Here is a 24,421-nt window from a genome sequence, read left to right on the forward strand (position 1 = left end):
TACATACCCCCATCTATATACCACTATTACATACCCCCATCTATATACCACTATTACATACCACCATCTATATACCACTATTACATACCACCATCTATATACCAACTATTACATACCACCATCTATATACCACTATTACATACCCCATTTATATACCACTATTACATACCCCCATCTATATACCACTATTACATACCACCATCTATATACTCCTATTACATACCACCATCTATATACCATCTATCTATATACCACTATTACACACCACCATCTATATACCAATATTACATACCACCATCTATATACCACTATCACATACCACCATCTATATACCACTATTACATACCACCATCTATATACCACTATTACATACCACCATCTATATACCACTATTACATACCACCATCTATATACCACTATCATACCACCATCTATATACCACTATTACATACCACCATCTATATACCACTATTACATACCACCATCTATATACCCCTATTACATACCACCATCTATATACCACCATCTATATACCACCATCTATATACCACCATCTATATACCACTATTACATACCCCATCTATATACCACTATTACATACCACCATCTATATACCACTATTACATACCACCATCTATATACCCCTATTACATACCACCATCTATATACCACCATCTATATACCACTATTACATACCACCATCTATATACCACTATGACATACCACCATCTATATACCACTATTACATACCACCATCTATATACCACTATTACATACCACCATCTATATACCACTATTACATACCACTATCTATATACCACTATTACATACCGCCATCTATATACCACCATCTATATACCACTATTACATACCCCCATCTAACATCTATATACCACCATCTATATACCACTATTACATACCGCCATCTATATACCACTATCTATATACCACTATTACATACTGCCATCTATATACCACCATCTATATACCACTATTACATACCACCATCTATATACCACTATTACATACCACCATCTATATACCACTATTACATACCACTATCTATATACCACTATTACATACCGCCATCTATATACCACCATCACATACCCCCATCTAACATCTATATACCACCATCTATATACCACCATCTATATACCACTATTACATACCACCATCTATATACCACTATTACATACCACCATCTATATACCACTATTACATACCACTATCTATATACCACTATTACATACCACCATCTAAATACCACCATCTATATACCACTATTACATACCACCATCTATATACCACTATTACATACCACCATCTATATACCACTATTACATACCACCATCTATATACCACTATTACATACCACCATCTATATACCACTATTACATACCACCATCTATATACCACCATCTATATACCACTATTACATACCACCATCTATATACCACTATTACATACCACCATCTATATACCACTATTACATACCACCATCTATATACCACCATCTATATACCACTATTACATACCACCATCTATATACCACTATTACATACCACCATCTATATACCACTATTACATACCACCATCTATATACCACTATTACATACCACCATCTAAATACCACCATCTATATACCACTATTACATACCCCCATCTATATACCACTATTACATACCACCATCTATATACCACTATTACATACCACCATCTATATACCACTATTACATACCACCATCTATATACCACTATTACATACCCCCATCTATATACCACTATTACATACCACCATCTATATACCACCATCTATATACCACTATTACATACCCCATCTATATACCACTATTACATACCACCATCTATATACCACTATTACATACCACTATTACACACCACCATCTAACATTTATATACCGCTATTACATACCACTATCTATATACCACTATTACATACCGCCATCTATATACCACCATCTATATACCACTATTACATACCCCCATCTATATACCACTAATACATACCACCATCTATATACCACTATTACATACCACCATCTATATACCACTATTACATACCACCATCTATATACCACTATTACATACCACCATCTATATACCACTATTACATACCACCATCTATATACCACTATTACATACCACCATCTATATACCACTATTACATATATATACCACCATACCATCTATATACCACTATTACCACCATCTATATACCACTATTACATACCACCATCTATATACCACTATTACATACCACCATCTATATACCACTATTACATACCACCATCTATATACCACTATTACATACCACCATCTATATACCACTATTACATACCACCATCTATATACCACTATTACATACCACCATCTATATACCACTATTACATACCCCCATCTATATACCACTATTACATACCACCATCTATATACCACTATTACATACCACCATCTATATACCACTATTACATACCACCATCTATATACCACTATTACATACCACCACCTATATACCACTATTACATACCACCATCTATATACCACTATTACACACCACCATCTATATACCACTATTACATACCACCATCTATATACCACTATTACATACCCCCATCTATATAACACTATTACATACCCCCATCTATATACCACTATTACATACCCCCATCTATATACCACTATTACATACCACCAACTATATACCACTATTACATACCACCATCTATATACCACTATTACATACCCCCATCTATATACCACTATTACATACCACCATCTATATACCACTATTACATACCACCATCTATATACCACTATTACATACCACCATCTATATACCACTATTACATACCACCATCTATATACCACTATTACATACCACCATCTATATACCACTATTACATACCACCATCTATATACCACTATTACATACCACCATCTATATACCACTATTACATACCACCATCTATATACCACTATTACATACCACCATCTATATACCACTATTACATACCCCCATCTATATACCACTATTACATACCACCATCTATATACCACTATTACATACCACCATCTATATACCACTATTACATACCACCATCTATATACCACTATTACATACCCCCATCTATATACCACTATTACATACCACCATCTATATATCACTATTACATACCACCATCTATATACCACTATTACACACCGCCATCTATATACCACTATTACATACCCCCATCTATATACCACTATTACATACCACCATCTATATACCACTATTACATACCACCATCTATATACCATCATCTATATACCACTATTACATACCCCATCTATATACCACTATTACATACCACCATCTATATACCACTATTACATACCACCATCTATATACCCCTATTACATACCACCATCTATATACCACTATTACATACCACCATCTATATACCACTATTACATACCACCATCTATATACCACTATTACATACCACCATCTATATACCACTATTACATACCACTATTACACACCACCATCTAACATCTATATACCACTATTACATACCACTATCTATATACCACTATTACATACCGCCATCTATATACCACCATCTATATACCACTATTACATACCCCCATCTAACATCTATATACCACTATTACATACCACCATCTATATACCACTATTACATACCACCATCTATATACCACTATTACATACCCCATCTATATACCACTATTACATACCACCATCTATATACCACTATTACATACCACCATCTATATACCACTATTACACACCACCATCTATATACCACTATTACATACCACCATCTATATACCACTATTACACACCACCATCTATATACCACTATTACATACCACCATCTATATACCACTATTACATACCCCCATCTATATACCACTATTACATACCACCATCTATATACCACTATTACATACCACCACCTATATACCACTATTACATACCACCATCTATATACCACTATTACACACCACCATCTATATACCACTATTACACACCACCATCTATATACCACTATTACATACCACCATCTATATACCACTATTACATACCCCCATCTATATAACACTATTACATACCACCATCTATATACCACTATTACATACCACCACCTATATACCACTATTACATACCACCATCTATATACCACTATTACACACCACCATCTATATACCACTATTACATACCACCATCTATATACCACTATTACATACCCCCATCTATATACCACTATTACATACCACCATCTATATACCACTATTACATACCACCATCTATATACCACCATCTATATACCACTATTACATACCACCATCTATATACCACTATTACATACCCCCATCTATATACCACTATTACATACCACCATCTATATACCACCATCTATATACCACTATTACATACCACCATCTATATACCACATGGTTAGCAGATGTTAATGCGAGTGTAGCGAAATGCTTGTGCTTCTAGTTCCGACAATGCAGTGATAACCAACAAGTAATCTAACTAACAATTCCAAAACTACTGTCTTATACACAGTGTAAGGGGATAAAGAATATGTACATAAGGATATATGAATGAGTGATGGTACAGAGCAGCATACAGTAGATGGTATCGAGTACAGTATATACATATGAGATGAGTATGTAGACAAAGTAAACAAAGTGGCATAGTTAAAGTGGCTAGTGATACATGTATTACATAAGGATGCAGTCGATGATGTAGAGTACAGTATATACATATGCATATGAGATGAATAATGTAGGGTAAGTAACATTATATAAGGTAGCATTGTTTAAAGTGGCTAGTGATATATTTACATAATTTCCCATCAATTACCACTATTACATACCCCCATCTATATACCACTATTACATACCACCAACTATTTACCACTATTACATACCACCATCTATATACCACTATTACACACCACCATCTATATACCACTATTACACACCACCATCTATATACCACTATTACACACCACCATCTATATATCACTATTACATACCCCCATCTATATACCACTATTAATACCACCAACTGTACCACTGTTACATAACACCAACTATAAAAATAACTACCATCAACTAGCATCTACAGTATATACATATGCATATGAGATGAATAATGTAGGGTAAGTAACATTATATAAGGTAGCATTGTTTAAAGTGGCTAGTGATATATTTACATAATTTCCCATCAATTACCACTATTACATACCCCCATCTATATACCACTATTACATACCCCATCTATATACCACTATTACATACCACCATCTATATACCCCTATTACATACCACCATCTAACATCTATATACCACTATTACATACCACTATCTATATACCACCATCTATATACCACCATCTATATACCACATCTATATACCACTATTACATACCCCCATCTAACATCTATATACCACTATTACATACCACCATCTATATACCACTATTACATACCACCATCTATATACCACTATTACATACCCCCATCTATATACCACTATTACATACCACCATCTATATACCACTATTACATACCCCCATCTATATACCACTATTACATACCCCCATCTATATACCACTATTACATACCACCATCTATATACCACCATCTATATACCACTATTACATACCACCATCTATATACCACATGGTTAGCAGATGTTAATGCGAGTGTAGCGAAATGCTTGTGCTTCTAGTTCCGACAATGCAGTGATAACCAACAAGTAATCTAACTAACAATTCCAAAACTACTGTCTTATACACAGTGTAAGGGGATAAAGAATATGTACATAAGGATATATGAATGAGTGATGGTACAGAGCAGCATACAGTAGATGGTATCGAGTACAGTATATACATATGAGATGAGTATGTAGACAAAGTAAACAAAGTGGCATAGTTAAAGTGGCTAGTGATACATGTATTACATAAGGATGCAGTCGATGATGTAGAGTACAGTATATACATATGCATATGAGATGAATAATGTAGGGTAAGTAACATTATATAAGGTAGCATTGTTTAAAGTGGCTAGTGATATATTTACATAATTTCCCATCAATTACCACTATTACATACCCCCATCTATATACCACTATTACATACCACCAACTATTTACCACTATTACATACCACCATCTATATACCACTATTACACACCACCATCTATATACCACTATTACACACCACCATCTATATACCACTATTACATACCACCATCTATATACCACTATTACATACCACCATCTATATACCACTATTACATACCCCCATCTATATACCACTATTACATACCCCCATCTATATACCACTATTAATACCACCAACTGTACCACTGTTACATAACACCAACTATAAAAATAGCTACCATCAACTAGCATCTACAGTTGAAGTCGGAAATGTACATATTCTTGTTGGAGCCATTAAAGCTTGTTTTTCAACCACTCCTCACATTTCTTTTTAACAAACTATAGTTTTGGCAAGTCGGTTAGGACATCTCCTTTGTGCGTGACACAAGTCATTTTTCCAACAATTGTTTACAAAGAGATTATTTCATGTATAATTCACTGAATCACAATTCCAGTGTTTCAGAAGTGTGCATACACTAAGTCAAGTGTGCATACACTAAGTCAAGTGTGCATACACTAAGTCGAGTGTGCATACACTAAGTCGAGTGTGCATACACTAAGCTGAGTGTGGTTTGCACATTCTTCCACTGCAAAACTACCATTCCAGTGTTTTACTTTCTATATTGTATTTACTTTGCCACCATGGCCTTTTTTTTGCCTTTACCTCCCTTCTCACCTCATTTGCTCACATCGTATATAGACTTGTTTATACTGTATTATTGACTGTATGTTTGTTTTACTCCATGTGTAACTCTGTGTCGTTGTATCTGTTAAACTGCTTTACTTTATCTTGGCCAAGTCGCAATTGTAAATGAGAACTTGTTCTCAACTTGCCTACCTGGTTAAATAAATAAGTAAAAATACAACTTTGAGCCAATTGGAGGTGTACCTGTGGATGTACTGTATTTCAAGGCCTACCTTCAAACTCAGTGCCTCTTTGCTTGACATCACGGGAAAAATCAAAAGAAATTAGAATAAAAATTGTAGACCTCCACAAGTCTGGTTCATCCTCGGGAGCAATTTCCAAATGCCTGAAGGTACCACGTTCATCTGGACAATAGTACAAAAGCACTCACAAACTTCTACAGATGCACAATCGAGAGCATCCTGTCGGGCTGTATCACCGCCTGGTACGGCAACTGCTCCGCCCTCAACCGTAAGGTTCTCCAGAGGGTAGTGAGGTCTGCACAACGCATCACCGGGGGCAAACTACCTGCCCTCCAGGACACCTACACCACCCGATGTTACAGGAAGGCCATAAAGATCATCAAGGACAACAACCACCCAAGCCACTGCCTGTTCACCCCGCTATCATCCAGAAGGCGAGGTCAGTACAGGTGCATCAAAGCTGGGACCGAGAGACTGAAAAACAGCTTCTATCTCAAGGCCATCAGACTGTCAGAGTGACCCACGGGTTCTTGGTCACCTCTCTGACAAAGGCCCTTCTCCCCCAATTGCTCAGTTTGGCCGAGCGGCCAGGTCCAGGAAGAGTCTTGGTGGTTCCAAACTTCCTCCATTTAAGAATGATGGAGACTACTGTGTTCTTAGGGACCTTCAATGCTGCAGAAATGTTTTGGTACCCTTCCTCAGATCTGTGCCTCGACACAAAAAATTCCTTTGACCTGATGGCTTGGTTTTTGTTCTGTACTGTAAACTGTAGGACCTTTTACATAGACGTGTGTGAGCCTTTCCAAATCATGTCCAATCAATTTAATTTACCACAGGTGGACTCCAATGAAGTTGTAGAAACATCTCCAGGATGATCAATGGAAACAGGATGCACCTGAGCTCCATTTCGAGTCTCACAGCAAAGGGTCTGAATATTTATGTAAATAAGGTATGTGCTTTTTATTTAAAGATTTGCTAACATTTTATAGACCTGTTATTGTTTTATCATTATGGGGTATTGCGTGTAGATTGACGAGGAAAACAAATTACGCAATCCCTTTTTAGAACAAGGCTGTAAGGTAATACATAAAAAGTGAACGTGACTGAATAGTTTCCACGGTAACATGATATCGTGTAATAATGTGACCAGGTTTATATATTATAATATTTAGTTAACGTTTATTATCTGTACATTTCAATGAACTAAACTAACACCAGGGAAATACGAGAGATTTAAACATTATGATGATATTCTGGATTGACAGTTGTTCAATTAACAAATATACAAATGCAAAACAATTCAAAAATAAATCAAAATCCAATAAAACCCAAACGAATGTAAATCCGTAGTTGTAAAACACTAAACAGCAGGATTGTGCAGGAAGCCGACATATGGATGACAACACCATAAAGCAGCTTCAAAATCAACAATATTTACAAGCAGTCGCACATCTGTAATACTTCTGAGCCTCTGAGGGTATTGAGCATCCATGATTTAGGAGATAGAGCCCTTCACACACGCTCTGTTTCTCCACTAGCAACGGGGAGAGAGTGTGACATCATTATTCACCAGTCTTGTGCGCTATGAAGTCAGAACAACAACAGTCACAACTAAAGTGTATGCTTCCCAAATGCCACTCTATTCCCTATAGGGCCAAAACTAGTGCACTTTGAAGGGAAAGGGATGTCATTTGGGACACAGGGAGTGTTTTGGTGGTCGGATGGTCTGGTGGTCTGGTGGGCGAAGGGTCTGGTGAGCGAAGGGTCTGGTGGGCGAAGGGTCTGGTGGGCGAAGGGTCTGGTGGGCGAAGGGTCTGGTGAGCGAAGGGTCTGGTGGGCGAAGGGTCTGGTGGGCGAAGGGTCTGGTGAGCGAGCAGAAAGAGATGTTCTTCTCTCAGCACTGTTCAAAGCCAGCCATCAGAGACAGGGCAAGGGACTCCACTATTAGAGAGAAGAGAGAAAAGACCGTCAGGACACCCCTCACAGCAGACGCCCCTCACAGCAGACGCCCCTCACAGCAGACGCCCCTCACCCTTCACAGCAGACGCCCCTCACAGCAGACGCCCCTCACAGCAGACGCCCCTCACAGCAGACGCCCCTCACAGCAGACGCCCCTCACCCTTCACAGCAGACGCCCCTCACCCCTCACAGCAGACACCCCTCACAGCAGACACCCCTCACAGCAGACGCCCCTCACCCTTCACAGCAGACGCCCCTCACCCCTCACAGCAGACACCCCTCACCCCTCACAGCAGACACCCCTCACAGCAGACACCCCTCACAGCAGACGCCCCTCACAGCAGACGCCCCTCACCCCTCACAGCAGACACCCCTCACAGCAGACACCCCTCACAGCAGACACCCCTCACACACAAATCTTAATTTAACAGATCAGTGTGTAACTTACAGTGTGGAAATGACCCGCGGCAGACAGCTTTGTTCAGTATAGTCACCAGGAACATGTGACAGTTCTTGAAATCAGACTCCATCTTATCAATGGATTCGATCCTGGAAACGACAGAGGAAACACCATTTCACCTTTATTTAACCAGGTAGGCTAGTTGAGAACACCTTTATTTAACCAGGGAGGCTAGTTGAGAACACCTTTATTTAACCAGGTAGGCTAGTTGAGAACACCTTTATTTAACCAGGTAGGCTAGTTGAGAACACCTTTATTTAACCAGGTAGGCCAGTTGAGAACACCTTTATTTAACCAGGTAGGCCAGTTGAGAACACCTTTATTTAACCAGGTAGGCCAGTTGAGAACACCTTTATTTAACCAGGTAGGCTAGTTGAGAACACCTTTATTTAACCAGGTAGGCTAGTTGAGAACACCTTTATTTAACCAGGGAGGCTAGTTGAGAACACCTTTATTTAACCAGGGAGGCTAGTTGAGAACACCTTTATTTAACCAGGTAGGCTAGTTGAGAACACCTTTATTTAACCAGGTAGGCTAGTTGAGAACACCTTTATTTAACCAGGGAGGCTAGTTGAGAACACCTTTATTTAACCAGGTAGGCCAGTTGAGAACACCTTTATTTAACCAGGGAGGCCAGTTGAGAACACCTTTATTTAACCAGGGAGGCCAGTTGAGAACACCTTTATTTAACCAGGTAGGCCAGTTGAGAACACCTTTATTTAACCAGGTAGGCCAGTTGAGAACACCTTTATTTAACCAGGTAGGCCAGTTGAGAACACCTTTATTTAACCAGGTAGGCCAGTTGAGAACACCTTTATTTAACCAGGTAGGCTAGTTGAGAACACCTTTATTTAACCAGGTAGGCTAGTTGAGAACACCTTTATTTAACCAGGTAGGCTAGTTGAGAACACCTTTATTTAACCAGGTAGGCTAGTTGAGAACACCTTTATTTAACCAGGTAGGCTAGTTGAGAACACCTTTATTTAACCAGGTAGGCTAGTTGAGAACACCTTTATTTAACCAGGTAGGCTAGTTGAGAACACCTTTATTTAACCAGGTAGGCTAGTTGAGAACACCTTTATTTAACCAGGTAGGCTAGTTGAGAACACCTTTATTTAACCAGGTAGGCCAGTTGAGAACACCTTTATTTAACCAGGTAGGCCGGTTGAGAACACCTTTATTTAACCAGGGTAGGCCGGTTGAGAACACCTTTATTTAACCAGGTAGGCTAGTTGAGAACACCTTTATTTAACCAGGTAGGCTAGTTGAGAACACCTTTATTTAACCAGGTAGGCTAGTTGAGAACACCTTTATTTAACCAGGTAGGCCAGTTGAGAACACCTTTATTTAACCAGGTAGGCTAGTTGAGAACACCTTTATTTAACCAGGTAGGCTAGTTGAGAACACCTTTATTTAACCAGGGTAGGCTGGTTGAGAACACCTTTATTTAACCAGGTAGGCTAGTTGAGAACACCTTTATTTAATCAGGTAGGCCAGTTGAGAACACCTTTATTTAACCAGGTAGGCCAGTTGAGAACACCTTTATTTAACCAGGTAGGCTAGTTGAGAACATCTTTATTTAACCAGGTAGGCCAGTTGAGAACACCTTTATTTAACCAGGTAGGCCAGTTGAGAACACCTTTATTTAACCAGGTAGGCCAGTTGAGAACACCTTTATTTAACCAGGTAGGCTAGTTGAGAACACCTTTATTTAACCAGGTAGGCCAGTTGAGAACACCTTTATTTAACCAGGTAGGCCAGTTGAGAACACCTTTATTTAACCAGGTAGGCCAGTTGAGAACACCTTTATTTAACCAGGTAGGCCAGTTGAGAACACCTTTATTTAACCAGGTAGGCCAGTTGAGAACGCCTTTATTTAACCAGGTAGGCCAGTTGAGAACGCCGTTATTTAACCAGGGAGGCTAGTTGAGAACACCTTTATTTAACCAGGGAGGCTAGTTGAGAACACCTTTATTTAACCAGGGAGGCCAGTTGAGAACACCTTTATTTAACCAGGTAGGCTAGTTGAGAACACCTTTATTTAACCAGGTAGGCCAGTTGAGAACACCTTTATTTAACCAGGTAGGCTAGTTGAGAACACCTTTATTTAACCAGGTAGGCTAGTTGAGAACACCTTTATTTAACCAGGTAGGCTAGTTGAGAACACCTTTGTTTAACCAGGTAAACTAGTTGAGAACACCTTTGTTTAACCAGGTAAGCTAGTTGAGAACACCTTTATTTAACCAGGTAGGCCAGTTGAGAACACCTTTATTTAACCAGGTAGGCTAGTTGAGAACACCTTTATTTAACCAGGTAGGCTAGTTGAGAACACCTTTATTTAACCAGGTAGGCTAGTTGAGAACACCTTTATTTAACCAGGTAGGCCAGTTGAGAACACCTTTATTTAACCAGGTAGGCTAGTTGAGAACACCTTTATTTAACCAGGTAGGCCAGTTGAGAACACCTTTATTTAACCAGGGTAGGCTAGTTGAGAACACCTTTATTTAACCAGGTAGGCTAGTTGAGAACACCTTTATTTAACCAGGGAGGCCAGTTGAGAACACCTTTATTTAACCAGGTAGGCTAGTTGAGAACACCTTTATTTAACCAGGTAGGCCAGTTGAGAACACCTTTATTTAACCAGGTAGGCTAGTTGAGAACACCTTTATTTAACCAGGTAGGCCGGTTGAGAACACCTTTATTTAACCAGGTAGGCCAGTTGAGAACACCTTTATTTAACCAGGTAGGCCAGTTGAGAACACCTTTATTTAACCAGGTAGGCCAGTTGAGAACACCTTTATTTAACCAGGTAGGCTAGTTGAGAACACCTTTATTTAACCAGGTAGGCCAGTTGAGAACACCTTTATTTAACCAGGTAGGCTAGTTGAGAACACCTTTATTTAACCAGGTAGGCTAGTTGAGAACACCTTTGTTTAACCAGGTAGGTTAGTTGAGAACACCTTTATTTAACCAGGTAGGCTGGTTGAGAACACCTTTATTTAACCAGGTAGGCCAGTTGAGAACACCTTTATTTAACCAGGTAGGCCAGTTGAGAACACCTTTATTTAACCAGGTAGGCCAGTTGAGAACACCTTTATTTAACCAGGTATATAGCCTCTACATTGACTCTGTACCGGTACCCCCTGTATATAGCCTCCACATTGACTCTGTACCGGTACCCCCTGTATATAGCCTCCACATTGACTCTGTACCGGTACCCCCTGTATATAGCCTCCACATTGACTCTGTACCTGTACCCCCTGTATATAGCCTCCACATTGACTCTGTACCTGTACACCCTGTATAGAACTCCACATTGACTCTGTACCTGTACCCCTGTATATAGCCTCCACATTGACTCTGAACCCCCTGTATATAGCCTCCACATTGACTCTGTACCAGTACCCCCTATAGTTAGCCTCCACATTGACTCTGTACCAGTACCCCTGAGATATAGCCTCCACATTGACTCTGTACCTGTACCCCTGTATATAGCCTCCACATTGACTCTGTACCAGTACCCCCTGTATATAGCCTCCACATTGACTCTGTACCTGTACCCCCTGTATATAGCCTCCACATTGACTCTGTACCGGTACCCCCTGTATATAGCCTCCACATTGACTGTGTACCGTAACACCCTGTATATAGCCTCCACATTGACTCTGTACCGGTACCCCCTGTATATAGCCTCCACATTGACTCTGTACCGGTACCCCCTGTATATAGTCTCCACATTGACTCTGTACCCCCTGTATATAGTCTCCACATTGACTCTGTACCCCCTGTATATAGTCTCCACATTGACTCTGTACCCCCTGTATATAGTCTCCACATTGACTCTGTACCCCCTGTATATAGTCTCCACATTGACTCTGTACCCCCTGTATATAGTCTCCACATTGACTCTGTACCCCCTGTATATAGCCTCCACATTGACTCTGTACCGGTAACCCCTGTATATAGTCTCCACATTGACTCTGTACCTTCTGTATATAGCCTCCACATTGACTCTGTACCCCTGTATATAGTCTCCACATTGACTCTGTACCCCCTGTATATAGCCTCCACGTTGACTCTGTACCGGTACCTTCTGTATATAGCCTCTACATTGACTCTGTACCGGTACCCCCTGTATATAGCCTCCACATTGACTCTGAACCGGTACCCCCTGTATATAGCCTCCACATTGACTCTGTACTGGTACCCCCTGTATATAGTCTCCACATTGACTCTGTACCGGTACCCCCTGTATATAGCCTCCACATTGACTCTGTACCGGTACCCCCTGTATATAGCCTCCACATTGACTCTGTACTGGTACCCCCTGTATATAGCCACCACATTGACTCTGTACCGGTACCCCCTGTATATAGCCTCCACATTGACTCTGTACCGGTACCCCCTGTATATAGCCTCCACATTGACTCTGTACCGTTACCCCCTGTATATAGACTCCACATTGACTCTGTACCGGTGCCCCCTGTATATAGCCTCCACATTGACTCTGTACCAGTACCCCCTGTATATAGCCTCCACATTGACTCTGTACCGGTACCCCCTGTATATAGCCTCCACATTGACTCTGTACCCCCTGTATATAGCCTCCACATTGACTCTGTACCGGTACCCCCTGTATATAGCCTCCACATTGACTCTGTACCGGTACCCCCTGTATATAGCCTCCACATTGACTCTGTACTGGTACCCCCTGTATATAGCCACCACATTGACTCTGTACCGGTACCCCCTGTATATAGCCTCCACATTGACTCTGTACCGGTACCCCCTGTATATAGCCTCCACATTGACTCTGTACCGTTACCCCCTGTATATAGACTCCACATTGACTCTGTACCGGTGCCCCCTGTATATAGCCTCCACATTGACTCTGTACCAGTACCCCCTGTATATAGCCTCCACATTGACTCTGTACCGGTACCCCCTGTATATAGCCTCCACATTGACTCTGTACCCCCTGTATATAGCCTCCACATTGACTCTGTACCCCCTGCATATAGCCTCCACATTGACTCTGTACCCCCTGTATATAGCCTCCACATTGACTCTGTACCCCCTGTATATAGCCTCCACATTGACTCTGTACCCCCTGTATATAGCCTCCACATTGACTCTGTACCCCCTGTATATAGCCTCCACATTGACTCTGTACCCCCTGTATATAGCCTCCACATTGACTCTGTACCCCCTGTATATAGCCTCCACATTGACTCTGTACCCCCTGTATATAGCCTCCACATTGACTCTGTACCCCCTGTATATAGCCTCCACATTGACTCTGTACCCCCTGTATATAGCCTCCACATTGACTCTGTACCTCCTGTATATAGCCCCGCGATTGTTATTTACTGCGGCTCTTTAATCATTTGTTATTCTCATCTCATTATAAAAAATAAAAAATGTAAGTTATTTTCTCAAAACTGTATTGTTGGTTAAGGGCTTGTAAGTAAGCGTTTCACTGTAAGGTCTCTACACCGGTTGTATTCGGCGCATGTGACAAATACAACCTGATGGTTGGTGGTCACACCAGACACTGACTGGTTTTCTGATCCACGTCCTTTTTATTTGGCATCTGTGAGTAACAGATGCATATCGGTATTCCCAGTCATGTGAAGTCCATAGATTAGGGCCTAATTAATTAATTTCCTGATATGAACTGTAACTCAATAAAATCTTAAGACATTCTTGTTGCTTTTATAGTTTTGTTCAGTGTAATATGCCAACCGAGTCAGTATACTACATGAAAACAAACATTTACATTTAAAAAAATAATTTTCCTCACGAGAGGATAACGATATCTTAAAATCTGTGAAGGTTATCTAATAGTTTTTACAAATGCAATTTCAATTTAAGGAAACAAATACCCTGACCAGAGGATAACCATATCTTAACATTTCTGTTTAGGTTATTTTATAGTTTAATATTTAGTTTTTAATTTAACGGCATCACCAGCTATGTTCCAATCGCTGGAAGGAGGAAAACAATCGATTGGACTCCAGGCATCATAAGGTGAGTACAGCGACGATTCTTACACTAATTAGCAGAATAACATTCATTGTAAAATCAAAAGCAAAGACCATCAGTGGTCCTTCGATACAGATATACACTCTACTTAACAGAAACACATGATTATAATCATGGATGATTTTCTCTCATAAATGACACCACTCACTTCCACGCTCCAAAGCCAACCTGCCAGCGGTCTGAGAAGATGAGGACCAGATTGAGAACCTTCATGATCGCCTCCTTCACAAAGCTCACCTGGAGATGAAACATCCCCAGTTACATTATGAAAACATTAAATAATGTTTATATTATGTTAATATTGTTTTTAACATTAAATAATGTGATGCGTTCTGAATATACATCTAGCAGACAGGTATACATCTAGCAGGACAGGTATACATCTAGCAGACAGGTATACATCTAGCAGGACAGGTATACATCTAGCAGGACAGGTATACATCTAGCAGACAGGTATACATCTAGCAGACAGGTATACATCTAGCAGACAGGTATACATCTAGCAGGACAGGTATACATCTAGCAGGACAGGTATACATCTAGCAGGACAGGTATACATCTAGCAGGACAGGTATACATCTAGCAGACAGGTATACATCTAGCAGACAGGTATACATCTAGCAGGACAGGTATACATCTAGCAGACAGGTATACATCTAGCAGGACAGGTATACATCTAGCAGGACAGGTATACATCTAGCAGACAGATATACATCTAGCAGACAGGTATACATCTAGCAGACAGGTATACATCTAGCAGACAGGTATACATCTAGCAGACAGGTATACATCTAGCAGACAGGTATACATCTAGCAGACAGGTATACATCTAGCAGGACAGGTATACATCTAGCAGACAGGTATACATCTAGCAGGACAGGTATACATCTAGCAGACAGGTATACATCTAGCAGACAGGTATACATCTAGCAGACAGGTATACGTCTAGCAGGACAGGTATACGTCTAGCAGGACAGGTATACGTCTAGCAGGACGGGTATACGTCTAGCAGGACAGGTATACGTCTAGCAGACAGGTATACATCTAGCAGGACGGGTATACATCTAGCAGGACAGGTATACATCTAGCAGACAGGTATACATCTAGCAGACAGGTATACATCTAGCAGACAGGTATACATCTAGCAGACAGGTATACATCTAGCAGACAGGTATACATCTAGCAGACAGGTATACATCTAGCAGGACAGGTCTACATCTAGCAGACAGGTCTACATCTAGCAGACAGGTATACATCTAGCAGACAGGTATACATCTAGCAGGACAGGTATACATCTAGCAGGACAGGTATACATCTAGCAGACAGGTATACATCTAGCAGGACAGGTATACATCTAGCAGACAGGTATACATCTAGCAGACAGGTATATATCTAGCAGGACAGGTATACATCTAGCAGACAGGTATACATCTAGCAGGACAGGTATACATCTAGCAGACAGGTCTACATCTAGCAGGACAGGTATACGTCTAGCAGACAGGTATACGTCTAGCAGGACAGGTATACGTCTAGCAGGACAGGTATACGTCTAGCAGGACAGGTATACGTCTAGCAGGACAGGTATACATCTAGCAGACAGGTATACATCTAGCAGGACGGGTATACATCTAGCAGGACAGGTATACATCTAGCAGACAGGTATACATCTAGCAGACAGGTATACATCTAGCAGACAGGTATACATCTAGCAGACAGGTATACATCTAGCAGACAGGTATACATCTAGCAGACAGGTATACATCTAGCAGACAGGTATACATCTAGCAGGACAGGTCTACATCTAGCAGACAGGTCTACATCTAGCAGACAGGTCTACATCTAGCAGACAGGTCTACATCTAGCAGACAGGTCTACATCTAGCAGACAGGTCTACATCTAGCAGACAGGTCTACATCTAGCAGACAGGTATACATCTAGCAGACAGGTATACATCTAGCAGACAGGTATACATCTAGCAGACAGGTATACATCTAGCAGACAGGTATACATCTAGCAGGACAGGTATACATCTAGCAGACAGGTATACATCTAGCAGGACAGGTATACATCTAGCAGGACAGGTATACATCTAGCAGGACAGGTATACATCTAGCAGGACAGGTATACATCTAGCAGACAGGTATACATCTAGCAGGACAGGTATACATCTAGCAGGACAGGTATACATCTAGCAGACAGGTATACATCTAGCAGACAGGTATACATCTAGCAGACAGATATACATCTAGCAGACAGGTATACATCTAGCAGACAGGTATACATCTAGCAGGACAGGTATACATCTAGCAGGACAGGTATACATCTAGCAGACAGGTATACATCTAGCAGACAGGTATACATCTAGCAGACAGGTATACATCTAGCAGACAGGTATACATCTAGCAGACAGGTATACATCTAGCAGGACAGGTATACATCTAGCAGGACAGGTATACATCTAGCAGACAGGTATACATCTAGCAGACAGGTATACATCTAGCAGACAGGTATACATCTAGCAGACAGGTATACATCTTGCAGACAGGTATACATCTAGCAGACAGGTATACATCTAGCAGACAGGTATACATCTAGCAGACAGGTATACATCTAGCAGACAGGTATACATCTAGCAGACAGGTATACATCTAGCAGACAGGTATACATCTAGCGGGACAGGTATACATCTAGCGGGACAGGTATACATCTAGCGGGACAGGTATACATCTAGCGGGACAGGTATACATCTAGCGGGACAGGTATACATCTAGCAGACAGGTATACATCTAGCAGGACAGGTATACATCTAGCAGGACAGGTATACATCTAGCAGGACAGGTATACATCTAGCAGGACAGGTATACATCTAGCAGGACAGGTATACATCTAGCAGGACAGGTATACATCTAGCAGGACAGGTATACATCTAGGACAGGTATACATCTAGCAGGACAGGTATACATCTAGCAGGACAGGTATACATCTAGCAGGACAGGTATACATCTAGCAGGACAGGTATACATCTAGCAGGACAGGTATACATCTAGCAGGACAGGTATACATCTAGCAGGACAGGTATACATCTAGCAGACAGGTATACATCTAGCAGACAGGTATACATCTAGCAGACAGGTATACATCTAGCAGACAGGTATACATCTAGCAGACAGGTATACATCTAGCAGACAGGTATACATCTAGCAGACAGGTATACATCTAGCAGACAGGTATACATCTAGCAGACAGGTATACATCTAGCAGACAGGTATACATCTAGCGGGACAGGTATACATCTAGCGGGACAGGTATACATCTAGCGGGACAGGTATACATCTAGCAGACAGGTATACATCTAGCAGGACAGGTATACATCTAGCAGGACAGGTATACATCTAGCAGGACAGGTATACATCTAGCAGGACAGGTATACATCTAGCAGGACAGGTATACATCTAGCAGGACAGGTATACATCTAGCAGGACAGGTATACATCTAGCAGGACAGGTATACATCTAGCAGGACAGGTATACATCTAGCAGGACAGGTATACATCTAGCAGGACAGGTATACATCTAGCAGGACAGGTATACATCTAGCAGACAGGTATACATCTAGCAGACAGGTATACATCTAGCAGACAGGTATACATCTAGCAGGACAGGTATACATCTAGCAGACAGGTATACATCTAGCAGACAGGTATACATCTAGCAGACAGGTATACATCTAGCAGACAGGTATACATCTAGCAGACAGGTATACATCTAGCAGACAGGTATACATCTAGCAGACAGGTATACATCTAGCAGACAGGTATACATCTAGCAGGACAGGTATACATCTAGCGGACAGGTATACATCTAGCGGACAGGTATACATCTAGCGGACAGGTATACATCTAGCGGACAGGTATACATCTAGCGGACAGGTATACATCTAGCGGTCAGGTATACATCTAGCGGACAGGTATACATCTAGCGGACAGGTATACATCTAGCAGGACAGGTATACATCTAGCAGGACAGGTATACATCTAGCAGACAGGTATACATCTAGCAGACAGGTATACATCTAGCAGACAGGTATACATCTAGCAGACAGGTATACATCTAGCAGACAGGTATACATCTAGCAGACAGGTATACATCTAGCAGACAGGTATACATCTAGCAGACAGGTATATATCTAGCAGACAGGTATATATCTAGCAGGACAGGTATACATCTAGCAGGACAGGTATACATCTAGCAGACAGGTATACATCTAGCAGACAGGTATACATCTAGCAGACAGGTATACATCTAGCAGACAGGTATACATCTAGCAGGACAGGTATACATCTAGCAGGACAGGTCTACATCTAGCAGACAGGTCTACATCTAGCAGACAGGTATACATCTAGCAGACAGGTATACATCTAGCAGACAGGTATACATCTAGCAGACAGGTATACATCTAGCAGGACAGGTATACATCTAGCAGGACAGGTATACATCTAGCAGGACAGGTATACATCTAGCAGGACAGGTATACATCTAGCAGGACAGGTATACATCTAGCAGACAGGTATACATCTAGCAGACAGGTATACATCTAGCAGGACAGGTATACATCTAGCAGGACAGGTATACATCTAGCAGACAGGTATACATCTAGCAGGACAGGTATACATCTAGCAGACAGGTATACATCTAGCAGACAGGTATACATCTAGCAGACAGGTATACATCTAGCAGGACAGGTATACATCTAGCAGGACAGGTATACATCTAGCAGACAGGTATACATCTAGCAGACAGGTATACATCTAGCAGACAGGTATACATCTAGCAGACAGGTATACATCTAGCAGGACAGGTATACATCTAGCAGGACAGGTATACATCTAGCAGACAGGTATACATCTAGCAGGACAGGTATACATCTAGCAGGACAGGTATACATCTAGCAGGACAGGTATACATCTAGCAGGACAGGTATACATCTAGCAGGACAGGTATACATCTAGCAGGACAGGTATACATCTACATCTAGCAGGACAGGTATACATCTAGCAGGACAGGTATACATCTAGCAGACAGGTATACATCTAGCAGACAGGTATACATCTAGCAGACAGGTATACATCTAGCAGGACAGGTATACATCTAGCAGACAGGTATACATCTAGCAGACAGGTATACATCTAGCAGACAGGTATACATCTAGCAGGTACATCTAGCAGACAGGTATACATCTAGCAGACAGGTATACATCTAGCAGACAGGTATACATCTAGCAGACAGGTATACATCTAGCAGGACAGGTATACATCTAGCGGACAGGTATACATCTAGCGGACAGGTATACATCTAGCGGACAGGTATACATCTAGCGGACAGGTATACATCTAGCGGACAGGTATACATCTAGCGGTCAGGTATACATCTAGCGGACAGGTATACATCTAGGTATACATCTAGCAGGACAGGTATACATCTAGCAGGACAGGTATACATCTAGCAGACAGGTATACATCTAGCAGACAGGTATACATCTAGCAGACAGGTATACATCTAGCAGACAGGTATACATCTAGCAGACAGGTATACATCTAGCAGACAGGTATACATCTAGCAGACAGGTATACATCTAGCAGACAGGTATACATCTAGCAGACAGGTATATATCTAGCAGGACAGGTATACATCTAGCAGGACAGGTATACATCTAGCAGACAGGTATACATCTAGCAGACAGGTATACATCTAGCAGACAGGTATACATCTAGCAGACAGGTATACATCTAGCAGGACAGGTATACATCTAGCAGGACAGGTATACATCTAGCAGGACAGGTCTACATCTAGGGTCTACATCTAGCAGACAGGTATACATCTAGCAGACAGGTATACATCTAGCAGACAGGTATACATCTAGCAGACAGGTATACATCTAGCAGGACAGGTATACATCTAGCAGGACAGGTATACATCTAGCAGGACAGGTATACATCTAGCAGGACAGGTATACATCTAGCAGACAGGTATACATCTAGCAGACAGGTATACATCTAGCAGGACAGGTATACATCTAGCAGGACAGGTATACATCTAGCAGACAGGTATACATCTAGCAGGACAGGTATACATCTAGCAGACAGGTATACATCTAGCAGACAGGTATACATCTAGCAGACAGGTATACATCTAGCAGGACAGGTATACATCTAGCAGGACAGGTATACATCTAGCAGACAGGTATACATCTAGCAGACAGGTATACATCTAGCAGACAGGTATACATCTAGCAGACAGGTATACATCTAGCAGGACAGGTATACATCTAGCAGGACAGGTATACATCTAGCAGACAGGTATACATCTAGCAGACAGGTATACATCTAGCAGACAGATATACATCTAGCAGACAGATATACATCTAGCAGACAGGTATACATCTAGCAGACAGGTATACATCTAGCAGACAGGTATACATCTAGCAGACAGGTATACATCTAGCAGACAGGTATACATCTAGCAGACAGGTATACATCTAGCAGACAGGTATACATCTAGCAGACAGGTATACATCTAGCAGACAGGTATACATCTAGCGGGACAGGTATACATCTAGCAGACAGGTATACATCTAGCAGACAGGTATACATCTAGCAGGACAGGTATACATCTAGCAGGACAGGTATACATCTAGCAGACAGGTATACATCTAGCAGACAGGTATACATCTAGCAGACAGGTATACATCTAGCGGGACAGGTATACATCTAGCAGACAGGTATACATCTGACAGGTATACATCTGACAGGTATACATCTAGCAGGACAGGTATACATCTAGCAGGACAGGTATACATCTAGCAGGACAGGTATACATCTAGCAGGACAGGTATACATCTAGCAGACAGGTATACATCTGACAGGTATACATCTGACAGGTATACATCTAGCAGGACAGGTATACATCTAGCAGGACAGGTATACATCTAGCAGGACAGGTATACATCTAGCAGGACAGGTATACATCTAGCAGGACAGGTATACATCTAGCAGGACAGGTATACATCTAGCAGGACAGGTATACATCTAGCAGACAGGTATACATCTGACAGGTATACATCTGACAGGTATACATCTAGCAGGACAGGTATACATCTAGCAGGACAGGTATACATCTAGGACAGGATCTAGCAGGACAGGTATACATCTAGCAGGACAGGTATACATCTAGCAGGACAGGTATACATCTAGCAGGACAGGTATACATCTAGCAGGACATCTAGCAGGACAGGTATACATCTAGCAGACAGGTATACATCTAGCAGACAGGTATACATCTAGCAGACAGATACATCTAGGACAGGTATACATCTAGCAGGACATCTAGTATACATCTAGCAGACAGGTATACATCTAGCAGACAGGTATACATCTAGCAGACAGGTATACATCTAGCAGACAGGTATACATCTAGCAGACAGGTATACATCTAGCAGACAGGTATACATCTAGCAGGACAGGTATACATCTAGCGGACAGGTATACATCTAGCGGACAGGTATACATCTAGCGGACAGGTATACATCTAGCGGTCAGGTATACATCTAGCGGACAGGTATACATCTAGCAGGACAGGTATACATCTAGCAGGACAGGTATACATCTAGCAGGACAGGTATACATCTAGCAGACAGGTATACATCTAGCAGACAGGTATACATCTAGCAGACAGGTATACATCTAGCAGACAGGTATACATCTAGCAGACAGGTATACATCTAGCAGGACAGGTATATATCTAGCAGACAGGTATACATCTAGCAGGACAGGTATACATCTAGCAGGACAGGTATACATCTAGCAGGACAGGTATACATCGAGCAGGACAGGTATACATCTAGCAGGACAGGTATACATCTAGCAGACAGGTATACATCTAGCGGTCAGGTATACATCTAGCAGACAGGTATACATCTAGCAGGACAGGTATACATCTAGCGGTCAGGATGCCAGGAGAACGCTACCTGCCCCAATGCATAGTGCCAACTGTAAAGTTTGGCGGAGGAAAAATAATAGTCTGGGGCTGTTTTTAATGGTTCGGGTCCCTTCGTTCCAGTGAAGGGAAATCTTAACGCTACAGCATACAATGACATTCTAGATGATTCTGTGCTTCCAACTTTGTGGCAACAGTTTGGGGAAGGACCTTTCCTGTTTCAGCATGACAATGGCCCCGTGCACAAAGCCTGGTCCGTACATAAATGGTTCGTCGAGATCGGTGTGGAAGAACTTGACTGGCCTGCACAGAGCCCTGACCTCAACCCCATCAAAACCTTTAGGATGAATTGGAACGCCGACTGCGAGCCAGGCCTAATCGTCCAACCTCAGTGCCTGATCTCATTAATGCTCGTGGCTGAATGGAAGCAAGTCCCCTCAGCAAGGTTCCAACATCTAATGGAAAGCCTTCCCAGAAGGATGCCGTTATAGCAGCAAAGGGGCACCAATCCATAGGCATTAGCCTATGATTTTGGAATGAGATGTTTGACGAGCAGGTGTACACATACTGTTGGGTAATATAGTGTATATAGTGTATCAGTATCTATAAGACAGGTAATCCATCTTACCTTCTCTCGCAATAGACAACGGTCGTGGATAGTGGACAGGTATCTGTAGTGGATCTTAATCAGCTGGTCCAGGTCTTTAGCCTCCTGGACTTGGTGCTGGAACTCCAGACCAGTGCTGTGAAGAATCTAAAAAGACAGGGATATCGCCAAGTACGATATGGAATGTTTAGATATTGACCAGAAATCTATCTAGACATGTAATATGATTAGAGCTCCATACAGATGCCTGATGGGAAACTTCTG

The 24,421-nt window shown here is 41.4% G+C and overlaps 1 protein-coding gene across 1 annotated transcript in view; it reads right to left on the reverse strand.

Moving 5' to 3' along the window:
• Nucleotides 1–8,865: 8,865 nt before the first annotated feature.
• The window catches only part of tubgcp5 (tubulin, gamma complex associated protein 5), a 116,226-nt gene continuing 100,670 nt past the window's right edge, over nt 8,866–24,421 (reverse strand). The window contains exons 20-23 of the mRNA XM_052475731.1: nt 24,179–24,304; nt 15,708–15,796; nt 9,503–9,603; nt 8,866–9,036 (exon numbers count right to left, since the gene is read on the reverse strand). Of these exons, the coding sequence (XP_052331691.1) occupies nt 8,990–9,036; nt 9,503–9,603; nt 15,708–15,796; nt 24,179–24,304 (363 nt within the window). The 3' untranslated portion in view covers nt 8,866–8,989. The remainder of the gene's footprint in view (nt 9,037–9,502; nt 9,604–15,707; nt 15,797–24,178; nt 24,305–24,421) is intronic.

The sequence above is a fragment of the Oncorhynchus keta genome, chromosome 22 (assembly GCF_023373465.1).
Source record: "Oncorhynchus keta strain PuntledgeMale-10-30-2019 chromosome 22, Oket_V2, whole genome shotgun sequence".
NCBI classification, from domain to species: domain Eukaryota; kingdom Metazoa; phylum Chordata; class Actinopteri; order Salmoniformes; family Salmonidae; genus Oncorhynchus; species Oncorhynchus keta.